Source organism: Ranitomeya variabilis, chromosome 1, assembly GCF_051348905.1.
Source record: "Ranitomeya variabilis isolate aRanVar5 chromosome 1, aRanVar5.hap1, whole genome shotgun sequence".
Classification (NCBI taxonomy): Eukaryota; Metazoa; Chordata; class Amphibia; order Anura; family Dendrobatidae; genus Ranitomeya; species Ranitomeya variabilis.
The window spans coordinates 877,661,055-877,681,034 of NC_135232.1; the positions used below are offsets into that span (position 1 = coordinate 877,661,055).

The 19,980-nt window shown below is 41.6% G+C and overlaps 1 protein-coding gene across 3 annotated transcripts in view; it reads right to left on the minus strand.

Annotated features, from left to right (window-relative positions):
• PPP3CA (protein phosphatase 3 catalytic subunit alpha) overlaps positions 1-19,980 on the minus strand; it is a 362,283-nt gene that overhangs the window by 16,574 nt on the left and 325,729 nt on the right. For all 3 annotated transcript variants that reach the window (XM_077277903.1, XM_077277913.1, XM_077277922.1), the window contains exons 11-12: positions 18,370-18,454; positions 525-622 (exon numbers count right to left, since the gene is read on the minus strand). In XM_077277903.1, the coding sequence (XP_077134018.1) occupies positions 525-622; positions 18,370-18,454 (183 nt within the window). The remainder of the gene's footprint in view (positions 1-524; positions 623-18,369; positions 18,455-19,980) is intronic.

Here is a 19,980-nt window from a genome sequence, read left to right on the forward strand (position 1 = left end):
ATAACCTCATACAGCCTTTCACACAGGTTATAAAGAGTTACTCTGAATGCATTTTTAAAGATAATTTCTGAATACTGAGACAGACTAAGTTTGGGACATATACCAGTAAGATGTTTAGAAGAATGTCACTATTCCTATAAAAGAAATTGTTAGAAATTGAGACTGAAAGACGTCAAAGTTTATGAGGCATGGATGTCCATATGAGCCCTGAAACATCTAAAATTACAGTATTTAAGGTTAGTGAATTTCCATAAAACATGTAGGGTGTAACATTTCATACCATAATTAGGAAAAAGGAAGATATCAATGCAGTTTATCACCTTTTCAGCAATGAATATTTAGAATAGGATTTTAAGGTTTAATTAGTTTTTTTTTAATCAATATCAGATATTAGATTTTAAAAATATTTTAGAAAAGATCTCTGTTTTGGCAATTTATGTAATCTACATTGAAATTACTAAACGCATTCTGAAAAAAAATGTAAGAAATCTCCTTCACCAGGGTGCACATCAAACTTTTCTTACCGCTTTGGAGTGATGGTTTGCCTCCAGAAAGAACTCCACTAGGCAGCATTCCAGTGGGTGTCAAGCCTTTCAAAGTCAACACACTTTCACTCTCTTCTCTGTTCAGAGAAATAAAGAAAGAAAAATATGAAGCTATATATAAGTAGCTATGGTGTCCAACAGATATCCCCTTATCATCATGGAAGCAACCCTCCAAAGCCAAGTATATAGATATAAAGGTCATAGAAAGCTGAATAAAATGATATCTTGATATCTAACATCATCTTTTCCAGAGAAATACCCATTTTTAAAAAAATATGTAACTTAGCTGTTAAGATCTATGTGCCGGACATAGAGCTCCATGAAAATCTTACTCCACAGCTAATTTTAAATAAAGAGGACAGCACCCGTACGATCCATGTATTGACTGACAGTCTGCTCTCCAGATTTACATGTTACACACTGGTATCACCCCTTTAATTTAAAAAGAGCTCTGAAGGCAAATTCTCATGCAGATTTGTGTACAGCCCATAGTTCTTAACAGCTTATTTACCTATTAAGAAAAATGAGAATTTCACTGGAAAAATACATGGGATCGCAGATATTAAAGAAGTTGTCCACTACTTGGACAACCTCTTCTCATACCCCTCACTTTGCCGCGATAAAATAAAAAAAGCTTATACTCTGTGTCGGCACTCATGCAGTAGTTATGACTGGCGTCACTGGCCCCACCTTCCGACGTTTTGAATATTAAGAGGAAGCCAGTGCTGCGGCTGCTCTCTCACTTCCTCTTGATGTTCGATTCGTATGAAGGCTAGCGCTGATTGGATGCCAGCCGCACAAGAGCTCTGGGAAAACAAGTGCAGACACCGGTGTAAAGGTACCGGCACAGGAGACGAGTACAAGCTTTTCTGTTTTATCGGCACCGACCCGAGTATAAGCCGAGGCACCTAATTTTGCCACAAAAAAACTGGGAAAACTTATTGACTCGAGTATAAGCCTAGGGTGGAAAATGCAGCAGCCACTGTTACATTTCAAAAATAAAAATAGATACCAATAAAAGTAAAATGAATTGAGACATCAGTAGGTTAAATGTTTTTGAATATCCATATTGAATCAGGAGCCCTATAAGATGCTCCATACAAAAATATGCCCCATATAATGCTCCATAAAGGTTAATGATGGCCCCATAATATGCTCCATAGAAAAATATGCCCCATATAACGCTGCACAAAGGTAAATAATGGCCCCATAATATGCTCCATAGAAAAATATGCCCCATATAATGCTGCACAATGGTAAATGATGGCCCCATAATATGCTCCATAGAAAAATATGCCCCATATAATGCTGCACAAAGGATAATGATGGCCCCATAAGATGCTCCATAGAAAAATATGCCCCATATAATGCTGCACAAAGGATAATGATGGCCCCATAAGATGCTCCATGGAAAAATATGCCCCATATAATGCTGCACAAAGGATAATCATGGCCCCATAAGATGCTCCATGGAAAAACATGCCCCATATCAGGGGCTGGCTGGCAATTTTCAGCCTGGGGGGCAATTACAAGACAGTGGCCCTCGAGTTGCGGTGGCCCTCCTTTTCCCTGCTTATATCTGGCCACGGCATTAAAGTAGCAGAGATAACAGGCTTTAAAAACAGGCTGGTACACAGATATGGGAACTGAACGGAGCTTGCTGCATAGATATGGGGGCAGAATCGAGCTTACTCCAGAGATATGGGAACAGAACGTAGCTTACTACAGAGATATATGAGCAGAACAGAGCTTACTACAGAGATATGGGAGCAGAACAGAGCTTATTATAGAGATATGGGAGCAGAACCGAACTTACTAGATTCAGAGAAATGGGAGCCGAACCGAGCTTACTGCAAAGATATGGGAGCAGAACCGAGCTTACTACAGAGATATGGGAGCAGAACCGAGCTAACAGCAAGGATATGGGAGCAGAACCAAGCTTACTGCAGAGATATGGGAGCAGAACGGGGCTTACTACAGAGATATGGCAGCAGAAACGAGCTTACTACAGAGATAAGGGAGTAGAACCAAGCTTACTACAGAGATAGGGGAACAGAACCGAGCTTACTACAGAGATATGGGAGCAGAACCGAGCTAACAGCGAGGATATGGGAGCAGAACCAAGCTTACTGCAGAGATATGGGAGCAGAACGGGGCTTACTACAGAGATATGGCAGCAGAAACGAGCTTACTACAGAGATAAGGGAGTAGAACCAAGCTTACTACAGAGATAGGGGAACAGAACCGAGCTTACTACAGAGATATGGGAGCAGAAACGAGCTTACTACACAGATAAGGAAGCAGAAACGAGCTTACTACAGAGATATGGGAACAGAACCGAGCTTACTACAGAGATATGGATGCAGAACCGAGCTTACTGCAAAGATATGGGAGCAGAACCAAGCTTACTACAGAGATATGGGAGCAGAACCGAGCTTAGTGCAGAGAAATGGGAGCAGAACCGAGCTTATTGCAGAGATATGGGAACAGAATCGACCTTACTACAGAGACATGGGAGCAGAACCAAGCTTACTACAGAGATATGGGAGAAGAACCGAGCTTAGTGCAGAGAAATGGGAGCAGAACCAAGCTTATTGCAGAGATATGGGAACAGAAACGAGCTTACTACAGAGATATGGGAGCAGAACCAAACTTACTACAGAGATATGGGAGCAGAACCTAGCATACTACAGAGATAAGGGAGCAGGACCGAGCTTACTAGAGAGATTAGGGAGCAGAACCGAGCTTACTACAGAGATATGGGAGCAGAACCGAGCTTACTGCAGAGATATGGGAGCAGAACCGAGCTTACTACAGAGATAAGGGAGCAGAACCAAGCCTAAGTCTACTACATGGAACCAAGTCTGCTACATAGAAACTGGAGCAGAACTGAGATTACGACATACATACAGTACCATAATCTAGATTACTACATTGATAGAGTACCAGAACCAAGCTTACTGCTTAGATATGGTGCCATAACGGAGCTTACTTACAAATATACACACAATACAGCTACACAGTGCCTAGTACTATCACCACTACACAGAGAATACATAATATTATAATATCACCATTACCTCTACATGAAACTACATTCTATACAAAGACCAATGATGCCATCATACACTCCCTGACAGAAGTTATGTCGCTTATCCATGTTATGTAAATAAAAGCTTATAACCTGATGTTAAATTCATCCATTGGTTGTATAAGTTATTCTTTTGAAAGCTGGAACCCTCCAAAATGTGATTTAGGTTAAGAAAATAAATTTTTATCAAAGCAGAAATATTGATCAGTTAATGGACACAGAATGGTCAGATTTTGGCAAGACAAAATTTTTGTTGCCCACAGACAAATAATTAACTTAAAATACAAATATGTGTTGCATAACATTGGTGAATGAAGTTGTGGTGCTCATCTAGATTCTTTGGTTTTGTCTTCCAAGCTTCCTCTTTCATCCTTCCCCAAACATGCTTATGATGTTCATGTCTGGTGACTGGGCTGGCCAGTCCTTGAGCACCGTGATCTTTTTTGCCTGGTGGAACTTTGTTGTAGAGATGGATGTATGAGATGGAGCACCATCCTACTGCAGAATTTGACCCTTTTTATGATTTGGAATATAAGAGGTAGCTAATACTTCTTGATATTTTAGGCTATTGATATTGCCTTCCACCTTGCAAATGTTTCGCACACCCCCATACTGAATGTAACTTCAGACCATGATCTTTCCACCACCAAATTTAACTGTTTTCTGGGTGTATTTTGGATCCATACGGGCTCCAGTAGGTCTCCTTCAGTATTTGCGGTGGCTGCGGTGTAATTCTACTGAAGATTCATCAGAGAAATCCACCTTCTGCCACTTTTCCAGCATACATCTATTTAGCAGGCTGTAGGACTTTGCAAGACACACGGTTTTTTTGGGGCCTTTTGTTTAGTGCTGGCTTCTGGGCACTGATTCGACCATGAAGGCCATTTTGAGACAGAATCCTACAAACTGTTCTAGTTGACACAGGGACTTGAGGTGACCAGGCCTGTTGGAGCTCTGCTGCAGTGGAAGAGGGGCTTGGTTTGGATTTTCTAACCAACAAATGTGCCTCCTGAGCAGTTGTCTTGTGGGGTCTGACAGTCCTGGGCTTGTCAAACACATCTCCAGTCTCTTCAAATCTTTTTTTATTTCTTTTTACTTGACGCTGAGACACATTAAAGGTGCCAGCCACCTCTGCAGTGAATCTGGTCTTCAGCCTCTTGATAACCCAGGCTTTGGTCACAGGGTGGATTTTTGGCATGTTGTCAGTGCTCAAGTTGCAGTTCAAGTGAAGGTCTGGGGTGCTGGGTTTCTTTTTATACACACACTAAATAACCGATCATTTAGCACAGGTGAGGATGTAAACTAGGATTGGGTGCATTATATGACCAAGCGACAAAACTTTTGTCTTGCTAAAATCTGACCATTCTGTGTCCATTAACTGATCAATATTTCTGCATTGATGTCAATTTATTTTCTTAACCTAAACCACATTTTGGAAGGTTTCAGCTTTCAAAAGAATAATTTATACAACCAATGGATGAATTTAACATCAGGTTATAAGCTTTTACTTACATAACATGGATAAGCGACATTACTTCTGTCAGGGAGTGTACAACTTTTACTACTAGTATACTACAATACTGATCTTTAATTTTAAAAAAGCACAACACTAAGTGCCATTGTATACAGGAACTCTGTATTTACGGTCAGTGTAAAGATACTACAGTGATCACTGGTGACATTATACACAGGAGATCTGTATAAGGTGTCAGTGTACAGGTAATACAGTGATCACCACTGCCAGTGACATTATACACAGGAGCTTTGTATATAGTATACAGTGTATAGTGTCAGTGTACAGGTAATACACTGACTCACTAGTGATGTCTCTAGCTGAAGTCCTTCATCTTTGCTTTTCATTTTCATCCAGCACAGACTGCCATCACTTCTTCCAGCCAGGACTCGTCTCTGCATAAAATAACACAGTTACCTAGAGCATGGCTTCCAGACCACATTCCCCACTTTTTCCTTTTCTTCTACACCATGTTCCAAATTATTATGCAAATTATATTTTTCTCGGATTTTCCTAAATGGTCGGTGCAAATGACAGTCAGTCTAATAAAAGTCATCACCCGTTAGAGTATACATCAAATTTTATTGGAGAAACCTCCCAATGATAACAGTATAATCTCCAAAATGAATAAAAACTCAAAATGCACTGTTCCAAATTATTAGGCACAGTAGAATTTCTAAACATTTGATCTGTTTTAAAGAACTGAAAATGCTCATTTGTGGAATTTGCAGCATTAGGAGGTCACATTCACTGAACAAAAAAGATATTTAACTCCAAAACATCCTAACAGGCCAAGTTACATGTTAACATTACTGTAGTGTTGAGCATTCCGATACTGCAAATATCGGGTATCGGCCGATATTCGCTGTATCGGAATTCCGATACCGAGTTCCGATATTTTTGTGATATCGGAAATCGGAATCGGAACTTCCTATAAGTTCCCAGGCGTGTGCGGTGCGTATGGTTCCCAGGGTCTGGAGGAGAGGAGACTCTCCTTCAGGCCCTGGGATCCATATTCATGTAAAAAATAAAGAATAAAAATAAAAAATATGGATATACTCACCCCTCCGACGGACCCTGGACCTCACCGGTACAAGCGTCTGCCTCCGTTCCTAAGAATGCAGTGAGTGTAGTACCTGCGATGACGTCGCGGTCTTGTGATTGGTCGCGTGACCGCTCATGTGACCGCTCACGTGACCGCGACGTCATCGAAGGTCCTTCACTCTCTGCATTCTTAGGAACGGAGGCAGACGCTTGCAGCGGTGACAGCCAGGGTTCGTCGGAGGGGTGAGTATATCCATATTTTTTATTTTTATTATTTATTTTTTACATGAATATGGATCCCAGGGCCTGAAGAAGAGTCTCCTCTCCTCCAGACCCTGGGAACCATCAAGGATAGCTTCCGATATTTGTGTCCCATTGACTTGTATTTGTATCGGGTATCGGTATCGGCGATATCCGATATTTTTTGGATATCGGCCGATCCAATCCGATACCGATACTTTCAAATATCGGACGGTATCGCTCAACACTAGTTAACATAGGACCCTTCTTTGATATCACCTTCACAATTCTCGCCTCCATTGAACTTGTGAGTTTTTGGAGAGTTTCTGCTTGTATTTCTTTGCCTCCAGAGCTGCTGTTTTGATGTGAACAGCCTCCCACCCTCATAGATCTTTTGCTTGATGATACTCCAAAGGTTCTCTATAGGGTTGAGGTCAGGGGAAGATGGTGGCCGCACCATGAGTTTATCTCCTTTCATGCCCATAGCAGCCAATGACTCAGAGGTATTCTTTGCAGCACGAAATGGTGCATTGTCATGCATGAAGATGATTTTGCTCCTGAAGGCACGTTTCTGCTTTTTATACAATGGAAGAAAGTTGTCAGTCAGAAATTCTATATACTTTGCAGAGGTCATTTTCACACCTTCAGGTACCTTAAAGGGCCCTTCCAGCTGTTTCCCCATGATTCCAGCCCAAAACATTACTCCTCCATCTCCTTGCTGACGTTGCAGCCTTGTTGGGACATGGTGGCCATCCACCAACCATCCACTACTCCATCCATCTGGACCACCCAGGGTTGCTCGACACTCATCAGTAAACAAGACTGTTTGGAAATCAGTCTTCATGTGTGTCTGGGCCCACTGCAACCGTTTCTGCTTGTGAACACTGTTTAGGGGTGGCCGAATAGTAGGTTTATGCACCACAGCAAGCCTTTGAAGGATCCTACACCTTGAGGTTCGAGGGACTCCAGAGGCACCAGCAGCTTCAAATAACTGTTTGCTGCTTTGTAATGGTATTTTGGCAGCTGCTCTCTTTATCCAATGAATTTGTCTGGCAGAAAACCTTCCTCATTATGCCTTTATCTGCATGAACTCTGTCTGTGCTCTGTTTCAGTCACAAATCTCTTCACAGTATGATGATCACTCTTAAGTTTTCGTGAAATATCTAATGTTTTCATACTTTGACCAAGGCATTGCACTATTTAATGCTTTTCAGCAGCAGAGCGATCCTTTTTATTTCCCATGTTGCTTGAAACCTGTGGTCTGCTTTATAATGTGGAACATCATTTTTAAGTAGTTTTTCTTTAATTAGAATCACCTGGAAAACTAATGATCACGTGTTTAAGATTGATTTCAGTGATCCATTGAGCCCTGAGACACAATACCATCCACGAGTTTATTTGAAAAACAAAACAATTAAATCTTTATGACACTTAAATCCAATTTGCATAATAATTTGGAACATGGTGTACACTAGACATCTGAATACAGTGGTGCACCCACAAACAATATATAATTGGTTATTATGCAACCTCATAGATTGTAAGCTTGCGAGCAGGGCCCTCATTCCTTTTGGTATCTGTTGATCTATGTGTTTATTGTTATGCTTAATGTCCATTGTCTGTACAAGTCCCCTCTAAAATGTAAAGTGTTGGCACTATAGAAATAAAATTATCATAATTATTAACCGACCATTCCAAATATAAATTATAATCCACCACTGTGCACCCACTAACTATAAATAGCCACTTTCCCCATTTAATATATAAATTAATTAGCACCTGTACTCTTTCACCCAATTCATTACCACTCACTTCATCCTCAACGCCCCCCATTATGTACCTACCACTCTAACCCTAACCCCGATTCATTATAGTTACATGCCCCTCCCGCCCCAATTCATTGTCATGTCTTTCTCTCTCACCCTCTATTCATTATCAACTGCTCTACCCCACATTCAATACATCATTTACTCCCCCACCCTTAAAATTCATTATTTGTTCTTCCCCTAGATCATCATTTGCTCTCCCCACCCCCTCTTCAATTGATCATTTGCTCTCCCCACCCCCACCTTCAATTAAATTGCTGTCCCCTGTCCCTCACACTGAATTTATCATTTTGCAGTCCCCCCACTTTAATTTGAAGTCCCCTTACTTACTTCATTGCAGTCCCCTATCACCCCCTCACTTCATCTGCAGTGCCCCGTCATCATTTGCAGCCCCCTATCCCCCTTCCATTTCATTATGAGCAGTCCCACATCAGACACACTTCGTCATGTACAGTCCTGCAGTCCCCTTCTCCCACTTCATCATGTGCAGTCCCCTTACCGCCCACTTCATCATGTGCAGTCACCCTTACCCCCCACTTCATGTGCAGTCCATCTTACACTCCACTTTATCATGTGCAGTCCCCATTACCCCCCACTTCATGTGCAGATCACCTTACCCCCCACTTCATCATGTGCAGTCCCCTTTAACCCCCAATTCATCATGTGCAGTCCCCCTTACCCCCCACTTCATCATGTGCAGTCCCCCTTACCCCCACTTCATGTGCATCCCCACTCCCCCTTCATCATGCGCAATCCCCCTTACCCCCACATCATCATGTGCTGCCCCATTCCTTCATGTACAGCCCCACTCTCCCCACTTCATCATGTGCAATCTCCTTTATCCACTAAACTATCATGTGCAGCCCCACTCCCCCTTCATCATGTGCAGCCCCACTCAACCTTCATCATGTGCAGCCCCACTTACCCCCTCACTCCATCATGTGCAGTCTCCTTTAACCCCCAAATTCCATAATGTGCAGCCTCCTTACACCCCCCACTTCATAACTTGCAGTTACCCACCATTAAATTTATTTTATAAAGAAAACAAAAAAGTCCTTCATACCTCACCAGTCGCTCCCCTGCAGTGCCTCTCTGCTTCTAGCATCTGGGTCATGTCGGCGTGTGCGTGAGGATGCCATCGCGCATGCCCAACACCTAACCTGGAAGTATAGAGAACATGAAGGGAGCAGTAGCTGCGCAGCCGTCAAGGTGACAGCCAAGCATAGCTCCTGGCCCCAGTGCAGACGTGTGCGCTAACTGTGATGCAGCTGTGTCTGCTGCCAGCCACGTCACAGTACAGCAGACATGGCTGCGCACAATTTGCTGTGTGGCTCTAGCCACCACCAGGCAGCCGGCCCTGAACAGCTGCTGGGGGAGTGGCCCAGGGGGCATTTGCCTCTTTGCCACCTGGGCCAGTCAGCCCCTGCCCCATATAATGCTCAATAAAGGTTAATGATGGCCCCATAAGATGCTCCATATTAAAATATACCTCATATAACGCTGCACAAAGGATAATGATGGCCCCATAAGATGCTCCATACAAAAATATGCCCCATATAATGCTGCTGCGATTAAAAAAAAAAATGACATACCTCTCGTTGCTGCCCGCTGCTCCTCAGCGTTGCCAGTACTCTGCAGTGACTGTTCAGGCAGAGGGCGTGCACTAACCACGTCATCGCGCCCTCTGACCTGGACTTCACAGCCAGAGGGCTCGGATGACACAGCGCGCCGGTGGAACGGGGACAGGTGGATATCACATGTCTCACCCTCCTGGAGCTGCATATGAGTCCCTGCATCTCGGGCACCGGCATCTCTCTTCCTGTTTTCCTTCCTGTGCGGTAAGTGATACCGATCATTAGTGAAGTGGAGGTGGAGACGCGTGCATATTCATTTCTTTAATGAGCGGTACCACGTGACCGCTCAGTACAGGAAAGAAGAGAGATGCTGGCGCCCGAGATGCAGGGACTGATATGCAGCGATGACACCAGCAGGGTGAGTATGACTCTTCCGCTTCCCCGCCCCCTCTCTCGCCGGCAATGACTCGTGTATAAGCCGAGAGGAGCGTTTTCAGCACACAAAAAAGTGCTGAGAATCTCGGCTTATACACAAGTATATACGGTAATCATTTTATTCAGCTTTCTATGGAGTATATGCCCATACAGACTGCTTAGGATGGTTGATCCTACTTTAAGAAACTAAATGTAAAAACAAGTTTAATAACATTACCAATTACACTAAAGCAAACAACTTTAAGTCTTTTACCATTTTCTAATCAAGGCAAAAATGGCAACATCTGGTTGATTCTAAAGGGTAATCTCATGAGGTGTGCTTCTTAACAGAAATCTTTACTACTCATTGTTATACTACCTAGCCTTTTATACAGACTATACAGGGACAGTATAGCGCTGACAATCGATCAGGGTACCGAGACCCCCATCAATCAGTCCAACCACTGCTCTGAAGTATGCAGCTCCTGCAAGAGCTAGGCACACAGGGCAGTGAATGTCCGCACTATTAAGTCTATAGGTCTGTACACCGCTCACATAGGTACAATTTAAGTAAAGACATACTAGTGTTCAGGGTTCGAATTAGAAAACACATGTTCTTTATTGCAGGCCTTTCTTCATGGGTGTTTTTTTTTTTTACCTCAACGAATTAACACTGTGGGGGAATTAACTAAAACTCATCGTTCAGGTGCTAGTCTTAAACAGAAGACACATGAGTAAGATGCATCACATGTATTAATAAGCACACACCTCTTACTTCATTTTGTCACACCTTGTGCTGTCTGTACACCACAAACTAAATTTTGTTGTAAAGTATTTTAAATCAGTCGGGTTGCGGTTGACTGGGCTTCATTACACTTCTCATATTTGCCTTGTCACCAAATGTAACCTTTTGTTAAGGTTATTCCCAAAATTGCCTTATTTTTTGCAAAGCACATTATAGGCATACATATTGTTAATATACATGGAATAAGCCCAACAAAGTTTTTTCTTGGACTTTTCAGTCTTTTTATATATTTCCCAGCAGCATGAGCATTTCCATAGTGCTGCAGACTCCTTTCCTCTCTCATGTGTGCTCCTGACAAGCGCTACCTCTCAAGTTATTAGTAAGCTAATCTAAATGCAGAATTCACCTTTTGCTTCTGTGCACTCTCTGCTAGTGTACAGTACCCGGCCAATTTTATTTTCTGCAGTTTACATGATTAATGATGTGCAGTTTTACATCATTGGCTGGTTCTAGCATAGCTAAGCTATCCTGCACTCTTCTACAGCCACATTATGCCTAATGCAGAAAGAACAGTGATATGAAACTGAAAAAGCCACTCTATTGAGGACAACAGAAGATAATCCTCTGCAATATGCATCAAGAGAGCAGCATTTGAAGTTTCCCATCACTTGTCCGTCAGCAGCAGACAATAAACAGAAGTCAACTAATATAATCCCAGTACACAGAGCCCCTTACTGCAGTATATCTCTCCTCTCAGCCCCTGTGTAGAGCCCATCCTGCAGTAGATTGCTAATTTTAGATACCAGTACAAAGGCACCGCAGCTCGTAAGAGATCTCTGCACAGCACTAAAAGAAGCTTTACCCATTTATGTGACATCATCCCTCACAGTAGAAGCTTTGTTCTAGATGCAGCACAGCTATGCTGGCAAGATGGCGCCTAAGAGATAGATTGTGGTGTGCAGGATTGAACAGGGCCCCTGGAACTACAGGATGACTCCACTGACAACTGAAGGGTAAATATAACCTCTAGAGGCATCTTGAAATATATATATATATATATATATATATATATATATATATATATATATATATATATATATATACACACACTGTACAGACCAAGCACAGACAGGCCTCTCTGACCTTTCTTGGCGCCTGGGCACTGCAGTGCTTTGCTCTGCCCTCAACAGGGCAGACAAAGTACACCTGCGCCAGAGCCGTAGCGTGAATACAAGAGGAGGACGTCATCGTAAGAAGATGGGAGGCCCCGGACCGGACCACGACGCCCATCGGACCAGAACCGGACCGGGACCGCCCCTGGGTGAGTATAATCTAACCTCTTTTTCTCATCTTTCAGGATACATCGGGGGCTTATCTACAGCATTACAGAATGCTGTAGATAAGCCCGTGATGCTGGTGGGCTTAGCTCTCCTTCGATTTTGGGGGTGACAGGTTCCCTTTAACAAACAAGTGTGAAACAACTGAAATTATGTCTTATATTCTGGGTTCTTCAAAGTAGCCACCTTTTGCTTTGATGACTGCTTTGCACACTCTTGGCATTCGCTTGATGAGGAAGTCACCGGGAATGGTTTTCAATTCACACGTGTGCCCTGTCAGGTTTAATAAGTGGGATTTCTTGCCTTAAAAATGGGGTTGGGACCATCAGTCGTGTTGTGCAGAAGTCTGATGGATAGTCCTACTGAATAGACTCTTAGAATTTGTATTATGGCAAGAAAAAAGCAGCTAAGTGAAGAAAAATGAGTGGCCATCATTACTTTAAGAAATGAAGGTCAGTCAGTCCGAAGAATTGGGAAAACTTTGAAAGTGTCTCCAAGTGCAGTGGCAAAAACCATCAAGCGCTAGAAAAAAACTGGCTCACATGAGGACCACCTCAGGAAAGGAAGACCAAGAGTCACCTCTGCTTCTGAGGATAAGTTTATCCGAGTCACCAGCCTCAGAAATCGTAGGTTAACAGCAGCTCAGATTAGAGACCAGGTCAATGCCACACAGAGTTCTAGTAGCAGACACATCTCTACAACTGTTAAGAGGAGACGTTGTGCAGCAGGCCTTCATGGTAAAATAGCTGCTAGGAAACCACTGCTAAGGACAGGCAACAAGCAGAAGAGACTTGTTTAGGCTAAAGAACATAAGGAATGGACGTTAGACCAGTGGAAATCTGTGCTTTGTTCTGATGAGTTCAAATTTGAGATCTTTGGTTCCAACCACCGTGTCTTTGTGCGACGCAGAAAGGGTGTACGGATGGACTCTACATGCCTGGTTCCCACCACGAAGCATGGATGAGGAGGTGTGATGGTGTGGGGTGCGTTGCTGGTGACACTGTTGAGGATTTATTAAAAATTGAAGGCATCCTGTAGAATGTAAGCCCGCAAGGGCAGGGTCCTCTTCCCTCTGTACCAGTCTGTCATTGTTAGTTTTGTTTACTGTAAGTGATATTTGTATTTTGATGTAACCCCTTCTCATGTACAGCACCATGGAATTAATGGTGCTATATAAATAAATAATAATAATACTGAACCAGCATGGCTACCACAGCATGTTGCAGTGGCATGCTATTCCATCCGGTTTGCGTTTAGTTGGACCATCCTTTATTTTTCAACAGGACAATGACCCCAAACACACCTCCAGGCTGTGTAAGGGCTATTTGACCAAGAAGGAGAGTGATGGGGTGCTACGCCAGATGACCTGGCCTCCACAGTCACCAGACCTGAAACCAATCGAGATGGTTTGGGGTGAGTTGGACCGCAAAGTGAAGGCAAAAGGGCCAACAAGTGCTAAGCATCTCTGGGAACTCCTTCAAGATTATTGGAAGACCATTCCCGGTGACTACCTCTTGAAGCTCATCAATAGAATACCAAGAGTGTGCAAAGCAGTCATCAAAGCAAAAGGTGGCTACTTTGAAGAACCTAGAATATAAGACATAATTTCAGTTGTTTCACACTTTTTTGTTAAGTATATAATTCCACATGTTAATTCATAGTTTTGATGCCTTCAGTATGAATGTACAATTTTCATAGTCATGAAAATACAGAAAAATCTTAAAATGAGAAGGTGTGTCCAAACTTTTGGTCTGTACTATATATATATATATGCATGTGTACATTTTTATAAGACCTTATTGTGTTTGGGGAAAAGCCCGGCTCCGCACGGCTCCGCTCCGTTAGGGCGGTAAGACCCACTACAAGGTTTGCCGTGATGTGGCAGTGGGCTTCATACAGTCTGATCAGAATTTTAAACTGAAAACCTCATATTCAGTTATATAAATTTTTGCCTAGCGGCTTTAGATCAACTTATGATTTTTGGAGGTGCGGTTCATGCCTTTTTTTTCCTTTTTGTGCAAAGCATGCTCTAGTCTCTTTCTTGGACCAGCACTCCTCCCATTTGGCACAGGTGATTTTAATGGCAGGAGACTGCAAAAGCTGGAGGAAGGTGAGTTTCAGTGCTCCTTTCATTTTGGTGCTGGTGCTGTGTGGCGGCCATTGTTGCCGTGGCTTTGTGCTGGTGGGGGCGACACGGTCTGGAGTCATGGGGGCTCAGTCTCGCAGCATGGGTGCTGCGGGGCAACAGGTCGTCTGCCCTGCTGGTGCATTGCCGCTGTGGCGGTGGTCGCCGCATGGCTCCACTCCGTTAGGGCGGTAGGACCCACTATGAGGTTTGCCGTGACGTGGCAGTGGGCTTCATACAGTCTGATCAGAATGTTAAACTGAAAACCTCATATTCAGTTATATAAATTTTTGCCTAGCGAGCCTAGCGAATTTAGATCAACTTATGATTTTTGGAGGTGCGGTTCATGCCTTTTTTTTTCCTTTTTGTGCAAAACTTGCGTGATATGTTGTGTCCCTGGTTTTGGTGCAGCCTCACATGCTGAGCCCTCGTCTTTCTCGACACATGATGGATGATTTAATCAGCCATCATGTGCCTTTAACAGCCGCAGGTGGAGTGGTGATCCGCTCGCAGGAGTTTGCCTGCTAAATCTCGCTGTCAATCTCTGACAGCAGAGTTTAACATACACCAACAGGGGTGCGCGTCATTCCACATTCCCATAAGAATGCCGTGACGTGATTGTGGGGCACTGGTGGGTTGCCATGACAGCCGGGGGTCTGCTGATGACTGCCGTGTCTGTCATTACTGAAGCACTGCTATGTATAGCACAAGCGATCGGATGATCGTAGCTACAAGTTCCCTGAGGGAACTATTAAGTATAGTAAAAAGTAATTTTTTTTTTTTTTTTACGAATATGAAAAACACGAAAGTTCAAATCACTCCGCTTTGCCACCTTGAAAATAAATCAAATAAAAAAATATACATATTTGGCATCGCTGAGTTCAGAAATGTCCAAACTATCAAAATCTAAAAAATTAATCCGATCAGTAAATATCGCAGCAAAAAATAAAAAATAATCAAAGCGCAGGAATTATGTTTTTTTTGGCTGCAACATTGCAATAAAATGCAATCAGATGCGATCAAAACTTTGTATTTACCCCAAAATAGTACCAGTAAAAACGTCAGCTCAAGGCGCAAAAAATAAGCCCTCACAGAGCCCCATATCCCTAAAAATGAAAATTCTACTTAAAAAAAATATATATACATGCTTGGTATCTGCACACTCGTACTGACCTGTAGAATCATACTGCCTGATCAGTTTTACTATATAGTGAACATAGTAAATAGAAAACCAAAAAACAGAATAGTGGAATTGCACTTTTTCTTTTAAATGTCACTGAACTTGGAATTTGTAACACATTTTCCAGTGTACTATATGGTAAAATTAATGCTGTTTTTCAAAAGTGCAAATCATCCCACAAAAAAACAAGCCCTCATACAGCTGTATTGATGAAAAAATAAAAAAGTTGGGGCTCTTGGAAGAAGGGGAAGAAAAAACGAAAATGAAAAAAAAAAGTAAAATAATCCAGAGGTGAAGGGGATAATTAAATAATGCATTTATTCATACATATTCATTTGTTTTAGGTAGGTACTAATGAGATTCAGTATCGAACCAAACTCTCCTTTTTAACTAACCATTTTTCTCTCCCTAATTATTATTATTTTTTTTTTTTAATCGATCATTTTTTTTTGTCACCGATGTAAATTAAAAGAAATCAGGGGTGAAATTTGGTGACTCTTTAACTGAAGTGAAAATACTCTTAAGTGAATCTCTACCATGTGTTTGCTTGTGTGTATAGACAGAAGAATACGGCACAGGTACATTTATTATTTTCCACTTGTGTAAATATAGACATCGAGCATTTTAATAAATACCTGCTAAGGAGCTTGTCAATATAACCTCAAATAACCTTATTTCTTTTTTAATGGCAAACTTAATTTCCCGGTCTGGTTTCATAATTTTCCGAAAGATCAGTGTGTTCCAGAGGTCAGAAAATCCACGCCGGAACAGTTTTAAAATCAATTACGAATCCCGCTAATTAAACATTTTGTGTTCTGGGACAAGCTAACTCTGTGTTAGAAATGTGAAGAGAGAATTTATTACTACAAGGCTGTTGTTTTACCATAGAACGCTGGATTTGGAAGTGCAGATACGCAGCCATGAGAAGCAGAAGTTGCCAGCTGTGTTTACACCTGTGATGATGGGACCTATGATCTTGGCTTTGCTCCCAGAATAAATTGGAACATAATGCCAAGTGAGACCAAGGACCTAAAATGATTACTTGACAGCACAGCGAGGAAGGCTTGGAGGAGACATAATCTAGCCAGGACCTCAAAGTAAAACGCACAGGTTATTGCTTACAAAAGCAATACACCCCAAAAACGGAGCAAAGTTTACATGTAGTGACAAACCCGTTGGCCCATTCTGCTTCTCACTGCCCACAAGTCCATGACACCTTCTCGGATGCCATGATGTAATAGTGTGTGCTGGAAATCGGTTCTAGCTTGCCAGATGTAGTCTGTTTAGATCAGTGTTCCCCAACTCCGGTCCTCAAGAGCCACCAACATGTCATGTTTTCAGGAATTCCTTAGTATTCCACAGGTGATTGAATTATTTCCTGTCCAGATGATGCAATTATCACCTTTGCAATAGGAACCTGTTGGTGGCTTTTGAGGAGCAGAGTTGGGGAACACTGGTTTAGATGGAGACAAGAATATGAAATTGTAAAAAAGATAGCAAACCAAGTTGGATCAAGTCCGCATTGGAGGCTTTATTCAGGGCCTTCAATGTAGATCCCAGGAGATTTTCTGAAGCTGCATATTTTTTTTAAAGTAAAGTGATGGCCAATGATGGAACCCTACAAACCCAATTTTATATTAATGGAGTCGATCTACATACTTTTTTTTTTTTTTCAAATACTCCTTTTCAAATACCATTGGAACAGAATGACCTAAAGGAACGTCTCACTCTGAAGAACACGGCATGTCCGTGTAATACACGGACTGTCCATTGCTTCGGTTCCCGGCTACATGACACATTGTTCTACATATTTTTAGGGAACACTTCTTAGAAAAAAGGGTTTGGCTAAGGCAGACAACTTATTTAACAGGAATACTCTAAGCTAAACTGATACACTGGGCTGCTATATCCGTGCTACCTACTTCTTACACAGGGAAAATACTCTTAAAATGCCTCAGAGTTACTAATTTTTTTTGTATAAATATGGTATATTTTAAGACTGTCCAGCCAATGTTTAGTCCACCTATTAATTGGCTTACTTTGTGCCCGAATTGTGTGACACAATATTGGCATGCAATGTTGCAGGTTAGGCCAAAAGCCTTTAAGGAAGGACATATAATGTTTCAGTCTCAGAGGAGATCTCATTTACATGTATAAATATATGTGTGGTCAGTACGGAGGACTGGCACATGACTTATTCCTTCCAAAGACCATACTAAGGACCAGGGGGCACTCATTACAGGTGGAAGAAAGAGGATTCCGGCAGATAAATAGGAAAAGGTTCTTTACAGTTAGAGCAGTCAGACGGTGGAATGCCCTACCACAAGAGGTAGTAATGGCAGACACTATGACAGCTTTTAAAAAAGGGCTGGATGGTTTCCTCAGTGCACATAACATTGCGGGATATACAGTAGCTAGATTAGAGACAAAATGTATAATTGGAGGAGAAAGGTTGCACTTGATGGACCTAGGTCTTTTTGCAACCTATGTAACAATGACACTTAAAAAACCCCCACATAAAATGAATATGGTGCAAGTAAAAAAAAAACAAAAATCTGGATATTCGGGATGCGTGACATTCTAGAAATATGTTCTACAATAAAAAAAAATAACACACAAATGATACAAAAAGTATGAATATGCAAAACGTCTCCTGGACGGTTTCTCTACCATATACTAGTGAAAATATTAAAGGCGGATAATAATGGAGAGAAAACAAAGATGTGATTTCCCACCTCAGTACACTGAACACTCTTGCCATTTTCCCAATGGCACGAATCTTGTTTTTAATCACTTCCTTACGAGCTGCAGCTGTTGCTCCTGTAATTAATACAATTAAAAGAAGTGTCAATCATAAGACCTCATGTACGCTTGTGAATACAGTCTACATACATGCTGCTTGGAGAAAATGTTTCATATATAGTAAGAGCATGACGATAGAGAAAAATCCGCCAAGCATGCACCCAAATCCTGTCATTTTGGGCAGAAATATAAGATACTGTGCAAATTATGTATTTAGGTACTGATGATAGGACACCACCTAATTTAGGCTTTAGTACATACAAAGTGTGGCGTATGTATCAATAGTGTTGTATGACAGAAAAAAGAGCAAACATAATACATTGTATATGAATACTGGAAAGGTATATATCCACCCGCTCATGTCTGGTAATATATGTGCTAAGGTCTCAAAAAGGTTTCGTTTTCAAAGCAATTATAATACCACCAGGGTTGCCAACTTGACTTTCTTTTTTCTGGCCAGCTTATCAAAAACTCACAGACAGATGATATTTTTTACGGACACATTGGAAAACCATAATAAATCATTCTGATCATCAATGATACATGTCTACAGCCCATAATTCTGATATGTAGGCATCAGCGGCAATCACTGTAAAATGATGATAACTACAGTCAAAATAATCTGTATATGTTTTTTAAGCTTCAAAAAATCAGATACGTTAAATTTGCTTTACAGACCGGGCAAAGAAGTGACCAATTCTTACAGACTATCCTAGCATTTCTGCACGGTTGGCCTGAACCTTGAATACCAGACATTTTGACGGTATACAATTTTTGCCTGTTTTCATGACATTCCTTCACTAGAAGCTAACTCCCAACTCATGGAATGATAAAATTGTTCTAGTCATTACAAAATACCGTAAGAAGCAGATACAAAAGATTTTAAAGTAAAGCCTAAAGCGTAACCGATGTTTGAACCTTTATTTCATAAATCAATAGTACACATGACAATAAGAACCTTAATATATTTTATCAGAGAAATCGGATTCTTACTCAGATCTTTCATTTTTAACATTCTCAATTCCTGGGTAAAATCTGTATTCAGTGAAGACAGATTGTTACATTACTGAGATAGGAAATGACAACTGCTACTGATAGGATTATATATTAAGAGGAGGAGCTAGAGGATGCATAGAGTTGTATCGGTAGCAATCGTCATCTCCTAGCTCAGTTATGAGAAAGTCTATCTTCACTGAATACAGATATTACTCTAGAATTGAGAATTTTGAAAATGAAATATTAATACAGGTGGAGAAATAGCAGTGCAGACAAGTCCACAGCCTATTTAAAGTGCTACACCATCATGTACATATTGTAAAGTACTACCTAATTCTAATGGGTTTATGTCACTTACAGTCAGCAGTTTTTTGTTTAGACAATCTGAGAGACAGCAGACACCCTGATTCTAGTGACGTGTCACTTACTAGGCTGTGTCTCATTATCACTACAGAATTAGATGTCCCGTGCCATTTATTCTCCCTGCACAGTGATAGCACGCTTCATCAATGGCTCTGAAGAGAAGTGTCTTGGGCCAGCTAGAGAGT